At 43.5% G+C, this 25,744-nt stretch overlaps 1 protein-coding gene across 6 annotated transcripts in view; it reads left to right on the top strand.

Annotated features, from left to right (window-relative positions):
* pnpla6 (patatin-like phospholipase domain containing 6) overlaps positions 1-25,744 on the top strand; it is a 204,031-nt gene that overhangs the window by 39,558 nt on the left and 138,729 nt on the right. For all 6 annotated transcript variants that reach the window (XM_073069197.1, XM_073069195.1, XM_073069200.1 and 3 more), the window contains 4 exons: positions 16,602-16,684; positions 20,420-20,505; positions 23,468-23,608; positions 25,154-25,313. In XM_073069197.1, coding sequence (XP_072925298.1) covers positions 16,602-16,684; positions 20,420-20,505; positions 23,468-23,608; positions 25,154-25,313 — 470 coding nt within the window. The remainder of the gene's footprint in view (positions 1-16,601; positions 16,685-20,419; positions 20,506-23,467; positions 23,609-25,153; positions 25,314-25,744) is intronic.

The following is a 25,744-nucleotide window of genomic DNA, read 5'->3' as shown; positions in this document are numbered from 1 at the left end:
ATCTCATCCATCATATTGAAGCATTTTAGCTGTTTTTTCATGAATATCATCAGCCAAGTTAGTTACGTCTTCAGACTTGTCAAGTATGTATAGTGGCATGTAAAACTTTGGGCACCCCGTGGTCAAAATTTCTGTTACTGTGAATAGTTAAGTGAGTAGAAGATGAACTGATCTCCAAAAGTCATAAAGTTAAAGATGAAACATTCTTTTCAACATTTTAAGCAAGATTAGTGTATTATTTTTGTCTTATACAATTTTAGAGTGAAAAAAGGAAAGGAGCACCATGCAAAAGTTTGGACACCCCAAGAGATTTGAGCTCTTAGATAAATTTTACCAAGGTCTCAGACCTTAAATTAGCTTGTTAGGGCAATGGCTTGTTCACAGTCATTGTTAGGAAAGGCCAAGTGATGCAAATTTCAAAGCTTTCTAAATACCCTGACTCCTCAAACCTTGTCCCAGCAATCAGCAGCCATGGGCTCCTCTAAGCAGTTGCCTAGCACTCTGAAAATTAAAATAAATGATGCCCACAAAGCAGGAGAAGGCTATAAGGAGATAGCAAAGCATTTTCAGGTAGCCATTTCCTCAGTTTGTAATGTAATTAAGAAATGGTAGTTAACAGGAACGGTGGAGGTCAAGTTGAAATCTGGAAGACCAAGAAAACTTACTGAGAGAACTGCTCGTAGGATTGCTAGAAAGGCAAATCAAAACCCCCATTTGACTCTGGAGTGGTGGTGCTCTGTTCTACTGTGCAGCGACACCTGCACAAATATGACCTTCATGGAAGAGTCATCAAAAGGAAACCTTTCCTGCAACCTCACCACAAAATTCAGCGTCAGAAGTTTGCAAAGGAACATCTAAACAAGTCTGGTGCATTTTGGAAACAAGTCCTATGGACTGATGAAGTTAAAATAGAACTTTTTGGCCACAATGAGCAAAGGTATGTTTGAAGAAAAAAGGGTGCAGAATTTCATGAAAAGAACACCTCTCCAACTGTTAAGCACGGGTCTGGATCAATCATGCTTTGGGCTGGTGATGCAGCCAGTGGCATGGGGAACATTTTACTGGTAGAGGGAAGAATGAATTCAATTAAATACCAGCCAATTCTAGAAGCAAACATCACACCATCTGTAAAAAAAAAGCTGAAGATGAAAAGAGGGTGGCTTCTACAACAGGATAATAATCCTAAACACACCTCAAAATTCACAATGGACTACCTCAAGAGGCGCAAGCCGAAGGTTTTGCCATGGCCCTCACAGTCCCCCGACCTAAACATCATCGAAAATCTGTGGGTAGACCTCAAAAGAGCAGTGCATGCAAGACGGCCCAAGAATCTCACAGAACTAGAAGCCTTTTGCAAGGAAGAATGGGCGAAAATGCCCCAAACAAGAATTGAAAGCTGGCTACAGAAAGCATTTACATGCTGTGATACTTACCAAAGGGGGTGTTACTAAGTACTGACCATGCAGGGTGCCCAAACTTTTGCTTCGGGCCCTTTTCTTTATTTGTTTTTTTGAAAATGTAAAAGATGGAAATAAAAAAGTAATCTTCCTTAAAATATTAAAGAGATGTGTCATCTTTAACTTTAAGCCTTTTGGAAATCAGGTAATCTTTTACTCCCCTAGCTATTCACAGTAACAGAAATTTTGACCAGAGATGCCCAAATTTTTGCATGCCACTGTTAGTACACATTCCTGGCCTAAAACTACATGTTTCTGCCCCTTAACTGCCAAGGCCTAATGCCATATGATTTTGAAGACCCACCTTACGCATGATGACTATTTCAAAATGTGTGGTATACATATTCAACAGCAAGAGGCATTAACAAGCAAATCAGCAAATTCATGCGTTACCTGCACGTATACGCTGAGTCATCTCAATTGGCACATTGTGAGTAGGGAAAATCGGCGAAAATATAACAACAGCAAATGTTTTTAGAATAAATTCCATAATGTTCGGTATTTGATGACTCTGAAGCTTTTTCTGGCTGGTTAGTGATTTGTTCACTGTAGCCTAGCAGCATCGACAGAGTCAGAGGTTACTCATGCTTTAAACACAGTGCTGGTCCTTATCAGTTTGCAGTGGTCAGCATTTATCTGCTTCTTTCACTAACAAGTTAGTAATTAACAGCACTTGATAAGGACTTTCCCATTGAACTGTCAGTGGTTCTTTATACGTTTTTTAAAATCAGGACCCACTGATCAGAAATCAGTCAACACACACAAAATGCTGGTGCAACGTAGCAGGCCAGGCAGCATCTATACGAAGAAGCACAGTCGACATTTCAGGCCGAAATCCTTCGTCAGGACTAACTGGAAAAAAAAGATAGTAATGTAGTGGTGTGCTACACGCAGCGCTAAAATAACGACACGGAGTCGGTAAACTGCAGTCAAAGAATAAGTTTATTTCAACTTCACAGTCTTGCTTTAAAGCCTGTCTCCCCCACCAGATACCTCAAGAGGCACGTACTGAAACCCCCTCAGGCTTTCTTCCTTTGTGCCTGCACTCTGGCTAATTGTCAGCCAGTTCGAGTGTGCTAGTAATTGGGTCGCCACATAATCCCCCCCCCCCCCCCCCAGAACCGGCAATACACCCCCCAATGTCCACAGTCTGGGCCGGACCCTGTTTGGGAGATCGGCCTCTGCGCCGCGGTGCCGGAAACTCGACCGGTTGCGCCAAGTCTACATGGGCCGGTTTGAGTCGGTCCACCGTGAAAACCTCCTCTCTCCCCCCAGCGTCCAGCACGAACGTGGACCTGTGGTTTCTGATCACCGTAAACGGCCCCTCGTAGGGCCGTTGTAGTGGTGGCCGATGCCCGCCCCGTCGTACAAACACAAACTTACAGTTCTGCAGGTCTTTGGGTACGCAGATCGGGTGCTGCCCATGCTGCAAAGTGGGTATGGGGGCCAGGGCACCGAGCCTCTCGCGTAGTCTGCCCAGGACAGCTGCAGGTTCTTCCTCTCGCCCCCTTGGGGCTGGTATGAACTCCCCGGGAACGACCAGGGGTGCACCATACACCAACTCGGCCGATGAAGCGTGCAGATCGTCTTTGGGCGCCGTGCGGATGCCGAGTAGGACCCAGGGAAGCCCAGTTAGCTCCTCGCAGGCGGGCCATGAGAGCCGACTTCAGGTGACGGTGGAAACGCTCCACCAGTCCGTTCGACTGTGGGTGGTAGGCAGTGGTGTGGTGCAGCTGAGTCCCCAACAGGCTGGAGGTGAACTGGGCGCCTCTGTCGGAGGTAATGTAAGCCGGTACACCAAAGCGGGACACCCAGGTGGCGATCAGTGCCCGGGTGCAAGATTCAGAGGTGGTGTCGGTGAGTGGGACCGCCTCTGGCCATCTTGTGAACCGGTCCACAATAGTCAGGAGGTGCCGCGCCCCGCGCGACACTGGCAGGGGGCCCACGATATCCACATGAATGTGGTCGAAACACCGGTGGGTGGGGTGGAACTGCTGCGGCGGGGCCTTGGTGTGTCGCTGCACCTTGGCCGTCTGGCCCATTCACGGACCTGCTTGCGGAGTCCGTGCCAAACGAACCTGATGGAGGGGTGCGCCAAGTTATGAATGGAGTCGAAAACACGTCGTCGCCAAGGTGCCGGGACGACGGGACGGGGCTGCCCGGTGGCGACGTCACAAAGTAGGGTCCTCTCACCTGGGCCTACGGGGAGGTCCTGGAGCTGCAAACTGGAGACTGCGGTCCTGTAACTCGGGATCTCCTCATCTGCCAGCTGTGCCTCTGCCAGCGCCTCAAAGTCTACCCCTTGGGAAAGGGTGTGAATGTTAGGGCGAGAGAGCGCATCCGCCACAACATTGTCCTTACCCGAGACGTGCCGGACGTCCGTCGTGTATTCAGAGATGTAGGACAGATGGCGCTGCTGGCGGGACGACCAGGGATCGGACACCTTTGTGAATGTAAAGGTAAGCGGTTTGTGGTCTGTGAACGCGGTGAAGGGCCTACCTTCTAAGAAGTACCTGAAATGCCAGATTGCCAGGTATAGCGCCAACAACTCCCAGTCGAAAGCACTGTATTTGAGCTCGGGTGGCCGCAGGTGTTTGCTGAAAAACGCCAGGGGTTGCCAGCGGCCCGCGATGAGCTGCTCCAGTACCCCACCGACTGCCGTATTAGATGCGTCCACTGTGAGGGCAGTAGGGACGTCCATTCTGGGGTGCACTAGCATCGCGGCGTTCGCCAAGGCATCCTTCGTTTGAATGAAAGTGGCGGCGGACACCTCGTCCCAGGTAATGTCCTTGCCCGGACCGGACAGCAAGGTGAACAGGGGGCGCATGATCCGGGCAGCTGATGGGAGGAAGCGGTGGTAGAAATTGACCATACCTACGAATTCCTGAAGGCCTTTGATCGTGGTGGGTCGGGGGAAATGGCAGACCGCATCTACCTTAGCTGGCAGAGGGGTTGCCCCGTCTCTGGTAATCCTGTGGCCCAGGAAGTCAATGGTGTTGAGCCTGAACTGGCATTTGGCCAGGTTGATTGTTGGACCGTAGTCACTCAGCCGGGCATAGAGTTTGTCGGAGGTGGGACAGATGCTCCTGAGGACTGCTGCTGGCTATGAGGATGTCGTCCAAATAGATGAATGCGAAGTCCAGGTCGCGTCCCACCGCGTCCATCAACCGCTGGAACGTCTGTGCGGCATTCTTCAGGCCGAACGGCATGCGGAGGAACTCAAAAAGACCGAACAAGGTGATGAGAGCCGTTTTGGGGACGTCGTCCGGATGCATCGGGATTTGATGGTATCCGCGGATGAGGTCTACCTTGGAGAAGATCCGTGCGCCGTGTAGGTTTGCTGCAAAGTCCTGAATGTGCGGCACAGGGTAGCGGTCCGGTGTTGTAGCCTCGTTCAGCCTGCGGTAGTCGCAGCACGGTCTCCAGCCCCCTGTTGCTTTGGGCACCATGTGCAGGGGGGAGGCCCATGGACTGTCGGACCGCCAAATGATCCCCAATTCCTCCATCCTCTTGAACTCCTCCTTCGCCAGTCGGAGCTTGTCCGGGGGAAGCCGCCGAGCGCGGGCATGGAGGGGTGGTCCCTGGGTCAGGATGTGGTGCTGTACGCCGTGTCGGGGCATGGCTGCCACGAACTGCGGTGCCAGAACCGATGGGAAATCCGCCAGGACCCTGGTGAAGTCGTTGTCGGACAGCGTGATGGAGCCGAGGTGAGGGGCTGGCAACTGGGCTGCACCCAGGGAGAACGTCTGAAAGGTCTCGGCATGAACTAGTCTCTTCCTGGGCAGGTCGACCAGTAGGCTGTGAGCCCTCAAGAAATCCGCACCCAGAAGCGGTTGGGCTACGTCGGCCAGTGTGAAGTCCCACGTAAACTGGCTGGAGTCGAACCGTAGCTGCACCGGACGGGTGCCATAAGTCCTTATAGTGCTGCCGTTCGCGGCCCGCAGGGGGGGACCCGGCGCCCTGCTGCGGGTGTCGTAACTCGTCGGAGGTAAGACGCTGATCTCGGCACCGGTGTCGACCAAAAACCGGCGTCCCGACCTGCTGTCCCACACAAACAGGAGGCTATCCCGATGGCCAGCCGTCGTAGCCATCAGCGACGGCTGGCCCTGGCGTTTCCCGGGAACTGGCAGGGCGGGCGACAACGGCGGGCTTCTGCGCCCCACCGCTGGTGGTAGAAACACCATTGCTCGTTGGGCTCCACACCCTGGCCTCTGGGTTTAGTGGGCTCTACGGCCGGGCCAGGACTGGTTTGCTGCTGGGAGCGTTGGCCGGGTGATCAGTGAGATGGACGCCCCACTCCCCTTCTTGGCGTTCCACAGCAAGTCCGCCCGGGCTGCCACCTTCTGGGGGTCGCTGAAATCCGCGTCGGACAGCAGCAGGCGTATGTCCTCAGGCAGCTGCTCCAGGAATGCCTGCTCAAACATGAGGCAGGGTGTGTGTCCGTCGGCCAGAGACAACATCTCATTCATTAAAGATGATGGCGGCCTGTCTCCCAAGCCATCCAGGTGCAGTAAACGGGCAGCTCGCTCGCGGCGGGAGAGCCCGAAAGCCCCTATGAGCAGGGCTTTGAATTCCATGTACTTGCCGTCCGCCGAGGGAGACTGTACGAACTCCGCGACCTGGGCCGCTGTGTCCTGGTCGAGGGAGCTCACCACGTAGTAGTAACGGGTGTCCTCTGAGGTTATTTGCCGAACGTGGAATTGGGCTTCTGCTTGCTGAAACCATAGGTGAGGTTGTAGCGTCCAGAAGCTTGGCAGCTTCAAGGAAACCGCATTAACAGATGCGGTGTCGGTCATCTCCGGTCCAAAAACTCCTCAAACCTTGTCCCAGCAATCAGCAGCCATGGGCTCCTCTAAGCAGTTGCCTAGCACTCTGAAAATTAAAATAAATGATGCCCACAAAGCAGGAGAAGGCTATAAGGAGATAGCAAAGCATTTTCAGGTAGCCATTTCCTCAGTTTGTAATGTAATTAAGAAATGGTAGTTAACAGGAACGGTGGAGGTCAAGTTGAAATCTGGAAGACCAAGAAAACTTTCTGAGAGAACTGCTCGTAGGATTGCTAGAAAGGCAAATCAAAACCCCCGTTTGACTCTGGAGTGGTGGTGCTCTGTTCTACTGTGCAGCGATACCTGCACAAATATGACCTTCATGGAAGAGTCATCAAAAGGAAACCTTTCCTGCAACCTCACCACAAAATTCAGCGTCAGAAGTTTGCAAAGGAACATCTAAACAAGTCTGGTGCATTTTGGAAACAAGTCCTATGGACTGATGAAGTTAAAATAGAACTTTTTGGCCACAATGAGCAAAGGTATGTTTGAAGAAAAAAGGGTGCAGAATTTCATGAAAAGAACACCTCTCCAACTGTTAAGCACGGGTCTGGATCAATCATGCTTTGGGCTGGTGATGCAGCCAGTGGCATGGGGAACATTTTACTGGTAGAGGGAAGAATGAATTCAATTAAATACCAGCCAATTCTAGAAGCAAACATCACACCATCTGTAAAAAAAGCTGAAGATGAAAAGAGGGTGGCTTCTACAACAGGATAATAATCCTAAACACACCTCAAAATCCACAATGGACTACCTCAAGAGGCGCAAGCTGAAGGTTTTGCCATGGCCCTCACAGTCCCCCGACCTAAACATCATCGAAAACCTGTGGGTAGACCTCAAAAGAGCAGTGCATGCAAGATAGCCCAAGAATCTCACAGAACTAGAAGCCTTTTGCAAGGAAGAATGGGCGAAAATGCCCCAAACAAGAATTGAAAGCTGGCTACAGAAAGCATTTACATGCTGTGATACTTGCCAAAGGGGGTGTTACTAAGTACTGACCATGCAGGGTGCCCAAACTTTTGCTTCGGGCCCTTTTCTTTATTTGTTTTTTTGAAAATGTAAAAGATGGAAATAAAAAAGTAATCTTGCTTAAAATATTAAAGAGATGTGTCATCTTTAACTTTAAGCCTTTTGGAAATCAGGTAATCTTTTACTCCCCTAGCTATTCACAGTAACAGAAATTTTGACCAGAGGTGCCCAAATTTTTGCATGCCACTGTTAGTACACATTCCTGGCCTAAAACTACATGTTTCTGCCCCTTAACTGCCAAGGCCTAATGCCATATGATTTTGAAGACCCACCTTACGCATGATGACGATTTCAAAGTGTGTGGTATACATATTCAACAGCAAGAGGCATTAACAAGCAAATCAGCAAATTCATGTGTTACCTGCACGTATACGCTGAGTCATCTCAATTGGCACATTGTGAGTAGGGAAAATCGGCGAGAATATAACAACAGCAAATGTTTTTAGAATAAATTCCATAATGTTCAGTATTTGATGACTCTGAAGCTTTTTCTGGCTGGTTAGTGATTTGTTCACTGTAGCCTAGCAGCATCGACAGAGTCAGAGGTTACTCATGCTTTAAACACAGTGCTGGTCCTTATCAGTTTGCAGTGGTCAGCATTTATCTGCTTCTTTCACTAACAAGTTAGTAATTAACAGCACTTGATAAGGACTTTCCCATTGAACTGTCAGTGGTTCTTTATGCGTTTTTTAAAATCAGGACCCACTGATCAGAAATCAGTCAACACACACAAAATGCTGGTGCAACGTAGCAGGCCAGGCAGCATCTATACGAAGAAGCACAGTCGACATTTCAGGCCGAAATCCTTCGTCAGGACTAACTGGGAAAAAAAGATAGTAATGTAGCGGTGTGCTACACGCAGCGCTAAAATAACGACACGGAGTCGGTAAACTGCAGTCAAAGAATAAGTTTATTTCAACTTCACAGTCTTACTTTAAAGCCTGTCTCCCCCACCAGATACCTCGAGAGGCACGTACTGAAACCCCCTCAGGCTTTCTTCCTTTGTGCCTGCACTCTGGCTAATTGTCAGCCGGTTCGAGTGTGCTAGTAATTGGGTCGCCACAGTAAGAGATTTGAAAGTAGGAGGGGGAGGAGGAAATCCGAAATGATAGGAGAAGACAGGAGGGGGAGGGGTGAAGCTAAGAGTTGGAAAGGTGATTGGCAAAAGGGATACAGAGCTGGAGAAGGGATAGGATCATGGGACGAGAGGCCTAGGGAGAAAGAAAGGTGGAGGGGAGCACCAGAGGGAGATGAACAGGCAAAGTGTGATTGTGAGAGGGGCAGAGAGAGAAAAAAAAGAGGGGGGAATAAATAAATAAGGAATAGGGTAGTAAGGGGAGGAGGGGCATTAACGGAAGTTAGAGAAATCAATGTTCATGTCATCAGGGTGGAGGCTACCCAGACGGAATATAAGATGTTGTTCCTCCAACCTGAGTGTGGCTTCATCTTGGCAGTAGAGGAGGCCATGGATAGACATATCAGAATGGGAATGGGACATGGAATTAAAATGTGTGGCCACTGGGAGATCCTGCTTTCTCTGGCGGACAGAGCGTAGGTGTTCAGCAAAACGATCTCCCAGTCTGCGTCGGGTCTCACCAATATATAAAAGGCCACACCGGGAACACCGAACGCAGTATACCACACCAGCCGACTCACAGGTGAAGTGTCACCTCACCTGGAAGGACTGTCTGGGGCCCTGAATGGTGTTGAGGGAGGAAGTGTACAAGCAGGTGTAGCACTTGTTCCGCTTACACCAGAGAAAGCAGAATCTCCCAGTGGCCACACATTTTAATTCCACGTCCCATTCCCATTCTGATATGTCTATCCATGGCCGCCTCTACTGTCAAGATGAAGCCACGCTCAGGTTGGAGGAACAACACCTTATATTCCATCTGGGTAGCCTCAAACCTGATGGCATGAACATTGATTTCTCTAACTTCCATTAATGCCCCTCCTCTCCTTCTTACCCCATCCCTTATTTATTTATTTATTCCCCCCTCCTTTTTTTACTCTCTCTCTGCCCCTCTCACAATCACTCTTTGCCTGTTCTCCATCTCCCTCTGGTGCTCCACTCTGCCTTTCTTTCTCCCTAGGCCTCTCGTCCCATGATCCTTTCCCTTCTCCAGCTCTGTATCCCTTTTGCCAATCACCATTCCAGGTCTTAGCTTTATTTCTCCCCCTCCTGTCTTCTCCTATCATTTCAGATCTCCCCTCCCCCTCCCACTTCCAAATTTCTTACTATCTTTTCTTTCAGTTAGTCCTGACGAAGGGTCTCGGCCCAAAACATCAACAGTGCTTCTTCCTATAGATGCTGCCTGGCCTGCTGCGTTCCACCGGCATTTTGTGTGTGTTGCTTGAATTTCCAGCATCTGCAGATTTCCTCGTGTTTGCGTTGACCAGAAATCAGGATGCATCCTCCTGTTGGACCACTCCCAAGTGCAAAAATCTGTTCAGAAGCAGACTGTACAGCTTGGAGTAATTCCACACAAAATTTATCAAAACTGTCTGCCATAATATGTATGTCAACCTCTCTGAGATGAAAAACTCCCAGCACTGGCATAGGATGCCCTGTTACCACCTCAAATGGACTTCATTTAGTTTTCTTGTTCGGGGTTACTCTGATGCCTCAAGATCATAGGAGGAGCCATAGGCCATGGTAGGCCTTCCTTGTGACACTAAGTCAAAACACCAGGTATATTTATTTTAAAAGTACATTTATGTTACCATATACAACCCTGAGATTAACTTTCTTGTGGGCATACTCTATATATCCATAATAGAATTATAACCATAATAGAATCAATGAAATACGCATCAACTTGGGTGTTCCGCCAGAGTGCAAATTACAACAAACTGTGCAAATACAAAAAATGAAAACAAACAAACAAACAAGCAAGCGAAAAAATATAAAGAACATGAGATAGATTCCCTGAAAGTGAGTTCACAGGTTTTGGGAACATCTCAATAATGGGGCAAGTTAAGTTGAGTGAAATTTTCTCCTTTGGTTCAAGAGTCAGTCAGTCCTTGTTTCATAATTCCATTCATTGGTTTGACTTGTCCTGTTGACTGAGTGATGTGGGTGATGAAAAGACTATTCACTGTACATCAGTTGATATAAGTCCCAGTGAAATGAGTTCCTTGGTCAAAGTTAATGTGACATGGCAAGCCCCATCTAGGAATATAGTCCTTGATCAGAGTTTTCGCTCTGTGTGTGGCAGTGGCTTTTTGCTGGAATATCTTCCACCCAACTGGAAAATTTGTCCACAGAACTTGTCTGAATATCCTTGACATGTTAGTAAAGAAATGTTGTCCACTTGTAAATGTAAAAGTGGACCAGGTGGAGCAAGAGCATTTAATTTTGGTAGCTTTACCACTGCTCCTGGATTTGTTTACTGGCATATCATGCATCTTTTAAATGTTTGTCAAGCCAGTGCCCTGAACTTTGGATTTAACAACCACTGGGAGAATCTTGTTGATCATCTGTCCCACTCCATTGTGTCCTAGGGAGTGTATCTGCCATGCCAAATAAGGAAGTAACATTTTTGGAGCTACTAGCCTATGATCAATGCAATATGTCTATGCTCTATCAGTGTGTTCAACCTATCACCATTCTCCACCAAAAACCACTTTATCTGGTTAGAGGATTGAGCTTGCAACTCGCAAATATCTTGTAAGTTTGTCTGCTATAGAGTCAAACTTTGTTTCCATAGCGTCAGTCACTATGTGTTCCCAGTACATCTTTTAATATTTCAACATATTTTACTTTTTTGGCTGCTTATACCGATTTGCATATGCTCATTTGCAATTTCATCTGTGAATGCATTTCCACGGCATTTCATTGTAGTCATTTTGGAGTAGATTTTACATTTTAATATAGCAACTTCTGATAACAATTGTATGATATTCACAAGTTCTTGTTTTAGTTGCCCATTCTTCACTTGAATTCCTCCAGCTGTAAAAAAGAATCCCCTTTGTCTCCACAAGTTTCCAAAATCTTGGAACAACTCCAAAACCATATTGACGATCAGTGTAGATATTAGCTGATCTTTCTTCTGCTACCTTCCAGGCTTCAATCAGAGCTTTCAGTTCTGCCTGTTGTGCAGAGGTACAAGGAGACATGTTTCTTGATGAAATTTCAGTTTCAGAATCAGTGGCCCATCTAGCCATTGAAATTCCCCTGTCAATCATTGAGGAACTATTGGTGTACAGGATCACATCTGGGTTCAATAGAGGCATTTCTTTGTAATAATTTACATCTTCTTGGCACTTTATCATTCTTGCAGAGTCATGGTTGTCATAGTTTAACAAGCGTTCATCACATTCATTCCCAATTGGCAAGTTAACATATAAGCCATCTTGTTTTCGCTCGTTCAAGGCAAGCAAGGACTGCAGGAATTCACCAATACATCAAATACATATATCTGAAATTGTTTGTTGAAACCATATTATCAGATCAGGATCAGTATCTCCCAACATTTGCAGGGAAGAGGATTGAACTTGTTGAGCTTGTCCCTCTGGTCGACCTTGTTTCTTGTACCAACAACTTCTATCCTAATGTTCATTCTTACCACAAAAGTGATGTTTTGCTTGAGCCTTAGAAGTGTGGTTTGGACTGAAATTGTTGTGAAACACACGGTGAACAACAGTTCACCTTCTGTTGGTCAATATTTATTGGTTCTTGGTTCACTTACAGAAGCTGTGGCTGTTGACTAGCAAACAATGACTGTTGACCTGTGGCCTATGGCTGTTGATCAACAGGTAACTGACCTACCTTTAATGCTAACAATTGTTTATTAAACATTGCAAAAACAAAAAGGCAGGAAGATGAAGCAGGAGGGAAAGAAAATGCAAACATGAGGAAATCTGCAGATGCTGGATTTAAAAACGCAAACACGAAATCTGCAGATGCTGGATTTAAAAACGCAAACACGAAGAAATCTGCAAATGCTGGATTTAAAAACGCAAACACGAGGAAATCTGCAGATGCTGGATTTAAAAACGCGAACACGAAATCTGCAGATGCTGGATTTAAAAATGCAAACACGAGGAAATCTGCAGATGCTGGATTTAAAAACACAGGGTAGGGGGAGAGATGGAGGGAGGGAGAGAGATGAAAGAACAAAGGGGAAAGATACTGAGCCAGTGTAGTTTGGCCCTCTTATGCCAGTTCGCTAATTTCATTGAATTTCCATGGATAACAAACATTCTATTCAAATTCTGTTGTTTGAATCAACCACTCCGCATTCCAGTAATATTAAACCTGCAACTGAAAACACACTGAACAATTACATGTAAATAGGTAATTATATATAAAAAATACAAGCAGACATAAGAAAGTTAAGCTACAATGAAAATAACAATTAAACAGTCTAATGCAACAAAACTCAACACCATGCAGGGCGTACCAGCCCACTTGATAAGCACCCTGTACACAGCCATCACTGCGTCACTAACCTAACAGAAAACAGCAATGATTTGTACTATCTACCAACTACAGCTCATCGCTACCTTAAGGGCAATTAGGAATGAACAGTTAAGTGCTGGCTGAGCCGATAAAGCCCTGGTCCTTTGAACAAAGAGAAAAACTAGGGGAGGCTAATGATTAGAACTGAAAATTTAAGGCCAAACCTTGTGCTCTAGTTCTAATATCCCTAGTTGCAGATTAATTGCCCATTCTTGTATATTATTTTATCCAGAATAATTGTGGAAATAACAGACTTGGACAAAGGGATATCTTGTCCTTGGTATTGGCTTAGTGTTAGTTCCTTTACCATTGATTCAAAATTGAGGACTTGCACAGTGATCTAGAAATTTAAGGCACAGTGAAGCTGCTACCCTATGCTTCCTGCAAGAGAACCAAAATTGAATCCAGATTTGCTGCAGGAAAGAGGAAGTTTATGAAAGCGATAAGGGTACTTTCAAAAGCCTCAACTAAAATGATGTGCTTTTTAACATATAAAAATCAAGCATACAAATGGAAAGGTTACCAAATTTCAAGAGATAATAGTTTAACAAATTTTCAGAGGAAGTAATTTTATGCCTGCTCAAACAAATGTAACGTGAAGTCTCTTTAAAAATAAAAATTAGGATTAGAATTTAGAATTTATTTAATTTTGCATCCATCCCACAACGTGAGGGAGTAAAAAGCTTTGCATTATGACTCCGTTGCAGTGTACAGACATGTGAATTTAAAAGTCTAATGCCTTGTAGAAAGAAGCTGTCCCATAGCCTGTTGGTCCTGGCTTTAATGTGGTACCGTTTGACAGTGTCTGTGGTTGGGGTGACTAGTGTCCCCGATGATCTTCCAGGCCTTCTTTCTGCACTCACTGCTATAAATGTCCTCAATGGAGGGGAGTTCGTATCTGCAGATGCGCTGGGCTGTCCGTACCACTCTCTGCAGTACCCAGCGATCAAGGTTGGTGCAGTTTCTGTACCAGGCGGTGATACAACCAGCCATATGCTTTCAACAGTGCCCTGGTGGAAGATCTTGAGGATTTGGGGGCCCATGCCAAGCTTCTTCAGTTGCCTGAGGTGGAAAAGATGTTGCTGTGCTTCTTTTGCCACAAAGCCAGTGTGTAAAGTCCAGGTGAGATCATCAGTGATGTGTATACCAAGGAACTTGAAACTACTCACCCTCTCAACTGCAGACCCATTGATGTTGATTGGGCTGAGTCCATCTCCGTTCCTGCTATAATCCACAGTCAGCTCTTTTGTTTTTCGGACATTGAGGAAGAGGTTGTTATCCTGGCACCACTGTGTCAACCTCTCCTCTGTAAGCTGTTACCGCTAGAAATAAGGCTGATCAAAATTGTGTCATCTGCGAAGTTGATCAGCAGATTGGAGCTGTGTGTAGCAGTACAGTCATGGGTGTAAAGGGAGTAGAGAAGGGGACTCAGAACACAACTCTGGGGGGCACCTGGGTTGAGAGGCTGAGATGAGGGAGTCCATCCCTACCACCTGTTGACAATGTGATAGAACGTCACCCAGCTGCACAAGGTGGGGTGCAGGCCGAGGTTTCTGAGCTTCGTGTCAAGTCTGGATTGAATTATGGTGTTAAATGATGACCTATAGTCCAGGAACAGAGTTCCAATGTATCCATCCCTCTTCTCCAGGTGATTGAGGATGGTGTGTAGTGCTGTGGCTATGGCGTCATCGGTAGACCGGTTCTGTCGGTAGGTGAATTGTAGAGTGTCTAGAGTGGGTGGTAGAATGCTGCAGATGTACTCTTTAACCAGCCTGTCAAAGCATTTGCTTATAATTGAGATGAGTGCGACAGGGCGCCAATTGTTCAGGCATGCTACCTTGGTTTTCTTAGGTACAGGGACAATGATGGATGATTTGAAACATGGGGCACTACACACTAGGAGAGTGAGATTAAAAATGTCTGTAAACACACCAGCCAGCTGTTCAGTGCACACTTTAAGGACGTGTCCTGGCATACTTTCCGGCTCCGCTGCCTTGCAGCTGTTGACACATTGGAATGTACCTCAGCCTCGGAGATGACCAAGGTGCAGGTCTCGTCAGTGCCTCTCCTCAGGGGTTCAGTCCAATCAACCTCGAATCGACTGTAAAAAAAAAAAGCATTTAGCTCGTCCGGGAGCGAGGTGGCAATGTTGGCTATACTGCTGCGTTTCCTTTAGAAGTCTGCGATGGTGTGCATTGAAAAGGGGGAAAAAAGGTCAAAATTGAAATTGTTAGAAGTTCCTTAATTATATTGTAATTAATTTCATAATTTGACTTTTCTTTCAAATTCCAAATGGTTCAAACATGACTAATGTTTCAGCCAATGCCAGTGCACCAGTCAGGGGACTGTAGTTGCGAATTACTTCATAATTAAATTGCTTCTGTGTGCATTCTTAAAAAAAATTAAACTCATTAAATCATCCTCAGCAACACGAGTGAATCTGCAGATGCTGGAAATAAATAAAAACACAAAATGCTGTCAGAACTCAGCAGGCTATGGGAGGAGGTAGTGACGACGTTTCGGGCTGAAACCTGGCTTGCTGATTTCTGACAGCATTTTGTGTTTTTTTTTAATCATCCTCAGCACTAACTTTTGTTTCAGTTCCCCTTTCCACCAATTCTGTCACTTGAAGGCAGTTTATGAACAACATAAATGGGATGGATTGAGGGACCTGACACTTTTTTTTGGAGGAGTGGATGTCACTTTAAAACAGACTTCCAAGCATTTATATATTTTTAGATAAAATATTTGTATATCTGTAAACTAACTGTTCTAAGAGGCCCAAATTGGAGGCTAAGCTTAAATCAAGAAACTTTTAAGAAGGGTTTGAGATATTACACAGTTATCTGTCCACTGAGCTTCTGTTTGGTTCATTGTCTTGACCCACTTTACTGATTTTTATTATACTTTCCAACATTACGATGAGGTAGTGAATTGGCACCCCCTCCACTCCAGATAAATTCTAAGTCCTGCAAATGTTTGAAAATGAATGCTGTACTGGTCTTCTTTAAGTACGTAGGAACTAATTCATTGCACTTGATCTGTGGGACACTGCAGAAGTTTGATGTGGCATTACATAATTTCAAAGTAACCTAATGCCTGTATTTGTTTTGACCATTTGTTTATTTTATGTTTATTATTTTTACTTTATTTAGTGACAAAGCATGGAGTAGGCCTTTCTGGCCCCTCGATCCGTGCTGCCGCAGCAACCCTGGCAAACATGATTAACCCTAACCTAATCACAGGACTATTTACAATGACAAATTAACCTACCTGATATATCTTTGGACTGTGGGAGGAATCTGGAGCACCTGGGGAAAACATATGCATACCACGGAGAGGTCATACAGACTTCTTACAGACAGCGCCGGAATTGAACTCTGCCGCGTCACACTAACCGCTATGGTGCCATGGTACCCTAAATTCAGAGAAGTTGTTGCAAACTTTGGAAATGCATGTTATATTCTTGAGCAACATTATATGTATAGCGACACAAGCAATTTTTAGGCTCGAATTCATTTACCATTGTGTAGTTTACTTGGCGAGCCAATTCTGTTTCATGATGGTAAAGCTCTCTGCAGAAATGTTGGTTGACTCACTCCTTAATGAATGAAGTAGTTCTGGTTTGTAGAATCCCTGAAGTATTAACTTATTGTACAGTCATCAATGTAGGGTAACTACTATAATGACGAGATAAGAACACTCTGGATATGCTCCTAATGTATGGAAGATGCAAATCATTGTTCTTGATAAATTAAACTTCATTCTGCAATTGATTTTATCCAGCAATTAATTTATTTTGTCTTTGATGTTGCTTCTTAGAAATTCAAGCTCCAGAAACTCCCAAGTACAGATTTCGAAAACGTGATAAAGTAATGTTCTATGGCCGCAAGATCATGAGAAAGGTATGAAGGCATGTCTAATTGAGAGCATAATTGATCTATAGTCTACAGCGAGCGAATATGCCAGATATTACTTATTCCTGTTGTTCAAGATTTAACCAAAGAAAGAGTGACTGGACCAGAAATCTTGGTTTCAGATGTTTCTAATAACATTCCTGTTCAGGAAATATTTTGGAATTGGAATTATTATTGTGAAGTGTGCTGAGGTAAAATGGAAACATTTAATTGCATGCCATTCATAGAGATAATTTCATTACAACAGTGCATTGAGATAATACAAGGGAAATAATAATATAATTCAAAATAAAGTGTTACAGTTGAAGAAAAGGCTGTGCAAGATAGATAATAAGGTGTGAGGCCATAATGAGATAGGTTGAGAGCCCACCTTCCACTACTACCAATCCAGAGTCTACTTGGCTAGGACAACTCTGTTGTAACCTTCTGGACCAGCTTATCATTCACAACCTTATCAAAGACCATGCTAATGTCCATGTAGGCTATATCTATTGCCCTGCCCAGATCAATCCTCTTTGTCACCTCTTCAAAGATACTCAGTTAAATTAATGAGCAATTTCCCACACACAGCCATACTGACAATCCCTGATCAGTCCTTACCGTTCCAAAAGCAGTTAAATTCTGTCGCTTGAGTGCCCTGCAATAACTTACCACCACTGGCATTAGGGTCACTGCTAGCCCTTCATTTGTTATCTTCAATAGGTATATTTAATGTCAGAGAAATGTATACAATTAACATGCTGAAATTCTTTTTCTTTGCAAACATCTATGAAAACGGAGTGCCCCAAAGAATGACTAAGAGTTAAGTGTTAGAACTCCAAAGCCTCCCCCAAACTCCCCCCTCCCACCCATAAGCAGGAGCAAAGCAATGACCCCCCCCTTCCCCCACCAGCAAAATCATTGGCACCCCACCACCGAGCACTCAAGCGTGCAGCAAGCATCAATAAAGACACAGACTTGCAGTACCTCAAAAACTACTCGTTCACCTAGTATTCAACATACTAGAGGCTCTCTCTCTCTCTCTCTCCGTCTCCCCCCTAATAAGGGAAAAAGAGGTGTCTCCATTTCACAGCAAAAGGGGAGACAACAAAGCATCTCGCTGATTTATGGTGTTAAAAGTCTGTTGTGTCGCTTTTTCCGAGCTCTGTGCCCAAAGAACTCGGGTCTCTGGGCACACAGCCAGCAACCAGCTCGCTGCTTATGATCTTCCGTCTCCCACGATGCATCAGGCAGCGGTATTTCCACAAAGAACTGACATCAGCGTGTAACTCCAGATCAGGGTCTTTAAAAGAACCTTGAAAGGGGAAAAAGAGATATCAAAAATAGAAATAGAGCTGTTTCTGGAGATGCAAGCAAAGGAGACGCTGTTGGGCACCATCATCCTCCTAAGCTCAGCCTCCCTCTTGTGCCATCTTTTAACTACTTGTGTCTGACAATGAAACAAGTGTTTCTGCTCAGAAGCTATTCCCTACAAGGTCCTAGGATATACTTGATCCAAGCCCTGGGGATTTATCCACTTGTATGTCCTTCAGGGCCAACAATGCTTCTTTTGTAATGTTGATATGTTTCGGGTTCTCTTCACTGTTGTCTTCCATGAACTCACTAACACCATGACCTTCCCCACATTAAATACAGATGAAAAGTATTCATTGAAGACCTCATCCATCTCCCATGGCTTTCACATAGATGAGCACACAGTTCCTTGAGGGCTTATTCTTTTCCTTATTCCTGATGAGGTCCTGATCAAGGATCTTGGCCCGAAACATTGACTGTTTATTCCACTCCATAGATGCTGCTTGACTTGCTGAGTTCTTCCAGCATTTTGTGTGTGCTGTTCAAGATTTCCAGTATCTGCAGAATCTCTTATAGTTATTCTCTCCCTTATTGCTCTTTTCTGTTAATATGCTCAATGAATCTTTTAAAATTATTTACCTTATCTGCCAAGCATATCTCATCTCTTTTTGCTTCTAGATTTTGTTCTCATCCTTCTACATCCCTCATGGAATCACTTAGTTTTAGCAGCATGTACCTGTCCTGCACCTCCTTTTTCCTGATCAGAGCCTCAAAAACCCTCATCAGCGACATTAATCCTGCCAGCCCTGCCCTTCACTTTTACAGGAACATGTTCCATCAAAGTTGTGCCATCAATTAGTGTTGAATGAATGCTGCAGAGTAGTTCTAGATGACACCGCTCAGTCATCCTTCATTAGCCTAAATAAACAAAGCCAGATGGTACTTGAAGTGATTTGCGTGCTTTATGGATTGGGAAGTTGCTGGGTATTTTCTGAGGTTGTAAAGTTCTGGGCATAATTTGAAATATTGCATACTCATTTGTCTTGAGTTTTATGTTTTTAAAAAAATTGTTAAAATTTTGTTTTAAAACTCTTGAAATCAAGTATCATGTTATGCTATCAAGCCCTTTCACTTAGTGCCTTAAGAATAGTCATTTTTTTAATCAAATTTAACTGTTGCTATTATATCCTGCTTTACATGTCAAGGTTTTACTATCAGCAGAAAGTTGCCTGCAGTTATCTAACGTTCTCTGGCAGGGATTTCTCCATTCCCAGTGTCTTCTGTAGTCAGGTGTCTGCTCTAACGGGTGTCTGATATTCAGCAACAGGAGTGTTATCAAGCACGATTAGATGCCAGTGCCAATGAAGGATTCTCACAAACAGTAAACCGGACAGTCAAAGACACCCTGAGATTTTTAGTTGAACTAGTTATGTTTTTTTTAAGTAAGGTAAAAGATGATACATAGTTTTTATATCAGTATCTTGAAATCTTTATTATACATTCTCTAAAAACATTAGTGTATGCTTAAGGGTTTGTTAAACAGTAGACATTTGTACACCATTAAAAATGGGCACCTTAAGATATGAGACTTGTTATTTTAAATGCCTATTTATAAAAAATGTCAGTAGAAATTCTGTGCAAGTAGATGTAAGTTGTTTGCTGAGGGGTTTGATAGTAACAATTTCAGACAGCACACCCAGTGGAAGAGCACAGAATCATTGAAAGCTGCTTTTTGAATTTGCTTAGACATGGGCACACTCTGTAAGCCCTTTTGCAGTTTTTCTGTTACTACAGTCACAGAATCTAGGACATTGTGATTAGTTAAACAGATGTGGAAAACTCATCCTCTACTGCATTGGACGACTTTTTAAAACTGATTTTGCCAAAGAATATTCACAGAGTCATAATCATATTGTCATAGAATAGCAGAGGAAAAGTTTGTTTGTTTATTTACCGGCATGCAGCACAGAGTAGGCCTTTCCCACTCATCGAGCTATGCCACCCAGCAATCTCCCAACTTAATCCTAGCCTCTTAATCCTAGCCTAATCATGGGACAGTTTACAATGGCCAATTAACCTACCAACTAGTATGGTTTTTGGACTATGAGAGGGAACCTGAGCACCTGGAGGACACCAAGCAGTTACGGAGAAAACGTGCCAACTCCTTACAGGCAGTGGCAGGAATTGAACCCAGGTCACTGGGACTGTAAAGTATTGTGCTAACCACTATGCCAATGTGCTGCCCTATTCTTTGTGCTTGGCTGTAGTAAATAGTTCCCTCTTTACCAGTTCTCAAAAATACTATCAAACCTGAAGATCAGTTGTTCAGTTTTAAAATATGTGAATAGTTCACATTTAGGCTTAAGGTTTTCACACTATCAATATAATGTGTGATGCGTTGAAGTTTGGCTTGTGGTTGTCTTTTTCTAGGTATCCCAATCCACATCTTCCTTTGTTGGGACTTCAATAAGAACAAGAGTGAAAAGAAAACAAAAAATGCTAATCATTGCAAAACGGTACGGCCTTGAATATATATTGTTTGTATATGGAATGGTGGTTACTCTGGAAGGGGTAACATTGCATAATAACTGTCTTAGAGGCATGATAATCATCATGGATGATAATCACCCAGACTTACAAGATACTTTATGTCATTGAGATGTAGCAGGACAAAGTGTGAAGCTAAATTCAAGAAAGCTGTTCATGCCAGATAGTAACTTCATATCTGTCTTAAAGCCTAACTGGTTCTCTAATGTCAAGCAACAAGGGCCATAAATGTATCTTTACCCCCATTATCCATGTGTTGAGATCAAGTTAAATAAAAATGTGGGTAGAAGGTTGATTGATCATTTGTAAAACATGCTAAATGCTGGAGGAACTCAGCAAGTTAGGCAGCATTTACGGAGGGGAATAAATATTCACATTTTGGACCTAGTCCCCTCATCAGTGTCATGACTTCCTGAGTTGCCCCAATATTTTCTGTTGCTGAAGATTTCCAGCATTTGCAGAACCTCTTGTGTTTATGATGGATCATTTGAACTCTTTCCCTAAAGAACTAGTGTTCCTGAGGCTGCTGCTCTGACCTAGTCCAATTCAACCTCTTATTCTTACCTCTTTCTTGATGTCTCATTACACTGAAAAAGATGCCATAGATCTGAGCTGAGATTTTAATGAGAAAAGATCAGATAAGCTGTGATTGTTTTCTTTACTATCCTGTAAATTTTCTAAGATTTCCTACCCCAGACAACACGTGATATTTTATTCATAGGCATACAATGGTATTTCTCACTGTCTTCTGAAGTGCAGCACTGACTTGGCTGACCTTCCCATCTGATTATGTTACTGAGGGTTAACTTCACTGAGCTGCTTCCTATCCAGCTCTCCCAATCTTTTGTCCTAGTTCCCTTCCCTGCATTGCCACCTGAAAACATTATCCAGACCCTCATTTCCACTATTTTGTGTAGAAGGCCCTGTCATGCATAGTCACTCACATGATTTCTCCCTTTATATCAGACTCCCAGAGGAAATTCTCTTTCTTCTAGCCTTGCACAATTGTTTTAGATTATAAATTCCACACATGGGTCATTTGTCACATGTCTACTGGCCACTGTCTTTACCATCATTGTATGAGTGCATTGTTTATCTGATATTTAATCTTTATTGAGATGCATTGTCCTGCAGATAATTATTACAAAATTGGTCATCTTTACCTTTGCTGCAGACTCCCCAACTGCCCGGTGACAGAACTGGATTGTTTACATCTTAAATGATTTACTAAAATGTCTTGTCTATCAGAAGTTCCTGAAATTGTAATATCATCAGGATACTCTCCTGTCTCTGTGCTTCTGCCACTAACTAAACACAAGGGTAGCCTCCTTCTCTGTCCTGCCCGCACTGTCTTGCCTTTTTTGATTCAATGTTGGCTTCTAGTTTCCAGTGCCCTGAACTGAAAATTCTCACACTTGTATCTAACTATCTCAAGTGCTATTCATCTCTCCATCTACCTCCATTCTTCAATGGAGAAGGGACAGCATTTTAAGAAATGCATTGTCTTTGAGGCTTCTTGTAATAATTTTACCCAGATTCTGATAAGTGTGATTATTATTTTCTATGATTAATTTTATATGTTGACCTGTTACTTTGGTTGATTCTGAACATTTTCATGAGTTTGTGTTGCCTCAACAACGTTTGTCGCACAGTGGGTGCCAAAAGGATTGAAAACACAAGACTAGTTGCTGGAAACCAGAGCAACAATCAGCTAGGGGAACTTAGTGGTTTGAACAGCTTCTGGGAGAGAGAGAAATGAGGAAGGAACTGCTGATTTTCAGGTCAAGACTCTGCAGGGTGTTTTGACTGTTTGTCGACAATTCTCTCCCCCCACCCCCCAACTTCCTTCGTGCACACAAAATGCTGCTTGACTCACTGAGTTCCTCCAGTTGACGTTATCAAAAGAACAAGGTTTTTTGGCTCAGAAAATGTCTGATCGGGCAGCAGCAGTCAAAAGGTGCTTAAAAAGACAATGAGAAAAATGAATGGTCGAGGACCATTGCTCAGAATACTCAGTGAGCTAGGTCTTGCAGTAGTTGTGTTTTACTGTAATTTGCAGTGAGCTGCTGCCTCCATGTGTTCTTGTGTTAACAAAATTACAGTAAATGTGAAGGAATACTGTGGTGTTGACACTGTTAGAAGGGAAACCACGTACAGTAATGCTAAAATGCTTTCTAATAAACAGTGTTAAATAAGTATTTTAATAGTTTTATTTTTTTTAAAAATGCAACATATAATATTGTCTTATTTTGTTATTTTACATGAAGTATTTTCTAAGTGTTGGGACTACTGGTGCAAAAATCCAGTTGGGTTAATACCACCAAGCCAGCAATGCTCAGTAGTGCTGGTGATAATCTAGCATTGAGCAGAAGTAACCGAGCAACATTCAGACTATTAGGGATTTTGATTAAAGCGCAGCATGTCACACATGACTGCGTTTCTACATGTCGATTGGCAGAACAATAAGCTTAGTCTAATACCTGACGTAAATTATCAGTGAGTTGCTTGTCTGGTAACCCTGGGCTAAGAGCAGTTTTATTAGTTGGAAGCTTTTTCCTTCATTCTTGTTCCCTCTTACCTCACTCCTTTTGGGTCGGACTGCTTATAGAGGATGCCTTTCAAGTGAGCTAGGATATTGGACAGTTTGTCTTTCCGTAATGATTTGCTGAATGTCATTGTTTTTGTAGAAAAGATAACCACATTGTGCCTCCTTTAGAGAATAGCATCAGTGTAGATATGGAACTTCTGGATGACTGAACAATATTTAGTATTTTTATGTATTTTACATAAGTCATGTACATCATTACATTGTTAAGTAAGTTGATGTGCTTTGTCTGCTTGCATCTGCAATTGCCACTTTGTGTAAATCCTGTTCTCTGCATTCATCTCTTCATTTCTTTTAAAGGCATTTCTCTTCTAAAATTTCCACAGGTTCTTGCACATTAGTAAGGAAGTTCCAACCCTTCAACCGAAGGAGCCCCCACCCTCGGTTCTTGAGGCTGATTTAACTGAATTTGATGTTGCCAGCTCACACTTGCCTTTGGAAGTACTGTATATGCTGAAAAATGTCAGGTAACATTTGGAAGCTTTAACTTATTTCATCTACACTGTTACTAATTGTCAGTGATTCTTTGTATACAGAATTAGTATTGTGTTTAAATTGGTGGGGAAAAAATAATAGCAGCAACTTTAGGGTGCAGCTTTTCCCAAGGAAAATAAGAATCAAGCACATGCTCTATTAACACCCATCTATTTCTTGTGCCAGCTGGTCTATCTTTGAATAGATTGAATCATCTTGCTAAGGCTACTTGTCAAAAATTCCCAAACTCACAGATTTTACTGTAGCTTTTGTAAGTAAATTGACAGAGGTGTTTTAAGTTTAAGGGAAACAGTAACAACTCCCTCATTTACTTAACAAACACAGAACATAATGCGTGATAATAAACTTCATGTAATTACATCGTCACATCAGACCATAAATTAAGTAAGTAATGCAAAAAGAATATAAAAATAGTGAGGTAATATTTGTAGATTTGCAGGGTTATTTGCAGATTTACAGCAGCAACATATGGGACTCGCTACAATTCTCTCTGTGCTTCTTGTACTATGGTGCCTGACTGCAGCTGTGCAGTGGTGTTCAGATGATCACTCATGCTCTGAAGTGCAAGGGATTGGTGAGCCCCAGCAGTTGGGCCCTTCATCCTGTAGTAACTGGGAGATCTAGCCAAAATCAGGGCTGAGTGACTACTTGTGGCAGATGGAGAAGCTGGGTGTCTACTGATGTAGAAAATTGATAAACTAGACTAATATAGGAGCAACACCACAAAATGCTGGAGGAACTCAGCAGGCCAGGTAGCATCTATGGAAAAGAGTATTGTCAGCGTTTTGGGCCAAGATGTTGACTGTACTTTTTTCCATAGATGTTGCCTGGCCTGCTGAGTTCCTCCAGCATTTTGTGTGTGTAACTTGGATTTCCAACACCTGCAGATTTTCTCTTATTTGTGATTAGACAAATGTAGATTTGATCTTAAAGACCTTGTTTTGAATGGATTGCAGCCATGCTTATTGGAATCTTTACTTGTAAAGGAAGGCATCTACAACTGAAAATATCGTAATGTCAGCATGTTTTCTAAAGGGAATATTATGCTTGTCAGATGTTATGGAATTCATTAAAGAGGTAATAAAATAGGCATGAACGATGCAAAGGATTAAGGTGCAATAGCCTCCTAACTAAGGTTAGTACGCTGAGTTGGGGATGAGAAATAGAATGATGGTAAAAGCTAAATAAGGTGTTGCAAGTCAACTTTCAAGGTAAGTGATGAAAGAAAGGTCCGCTGCATGTTAAAGAAAAATATAATTATTTAAGTGGGTCTTGATGTGGATCTGTTCTATGTTTAGGTGAGATGCTGAGTTTTCAATAATGCATTGTGAAGTATCTAATCAAAAGACGGTCTATTCTTCAAGCCTTCAAAGCATTTCATTGCCACAGTATACTGTGTCAGGCCATCTATCTTGTACAGAAATTCCACCTGCTTTTTTTTAATATAGGATTGTCTAATTTTATTGCCAAATACTGGTTAATTGGCAGTCTTTCCATTGTGAATCTTGTGGTTACAGGGTTTTGGGCCATTTCGAGAAGCCTCTGTTTCTGGAGCTGTGTAAACACATGGTCTTCCAACAGTTTCAGCAAGGAGAGTATGTCTTTAAACTGGGCCAAGCAGACAACAGCATCTACGTTGTCCAGGATGGCAAACTGGAGCTCAGCCTCATGGGACCTGTAAGTCAAACCCCACATTAATTGTCTGGGAAATATTGTCTCTCAGTTATTGTTTTCAATGCTCCCTTCTCCAAGGAGCTTGTTCTGCTCTTAGTTTTGCACACCAATTACATTGGCTCCTATGCTGCTGGATAGAGCAAATTTGTGTTTTTTTTATTCCTATACAAGTGCCCTTGCTGAGATTAACACATTGGTCACACTCCGTAAAATGACTTGCTAGCTGTATTATTTCAGAAGGCAGTTTACAAATAAAATATCTAGTTAATTTGCACTTGCATATAAACTTGAGCAGGTAAGAAACACAAGAGGTTTTGAGCAACACACACACAATGTTAGAGGAGGTGAGATCCTGCTGAAGGGTTTCGGCCTGAAAAGTCGACTGTGCTTTTTTCCATAGATGCTGCCTGACCTGCTGAGTTCCTCCAGCATTT

The sequence above is a fragment of the Hemitrygon akajei genome, chromosome 16 (assembly GCF_048418815.1).
Source record: "Hemitrygon akajei chromosome 16, sHemAka1.3, whole genome shotgun sequence".
Lineage (NCBI taxonomy): Eukaryota > Metazoa > Chordata > Chondrichthyes > Myliobatiformes > Dasyatidae > Hemitrygon > Hemitrygon akajei.
Note: the sequence above shows the minus strand (reverse complement) of the source record. Positions and strands in the feature narration are given on the sequence as shown.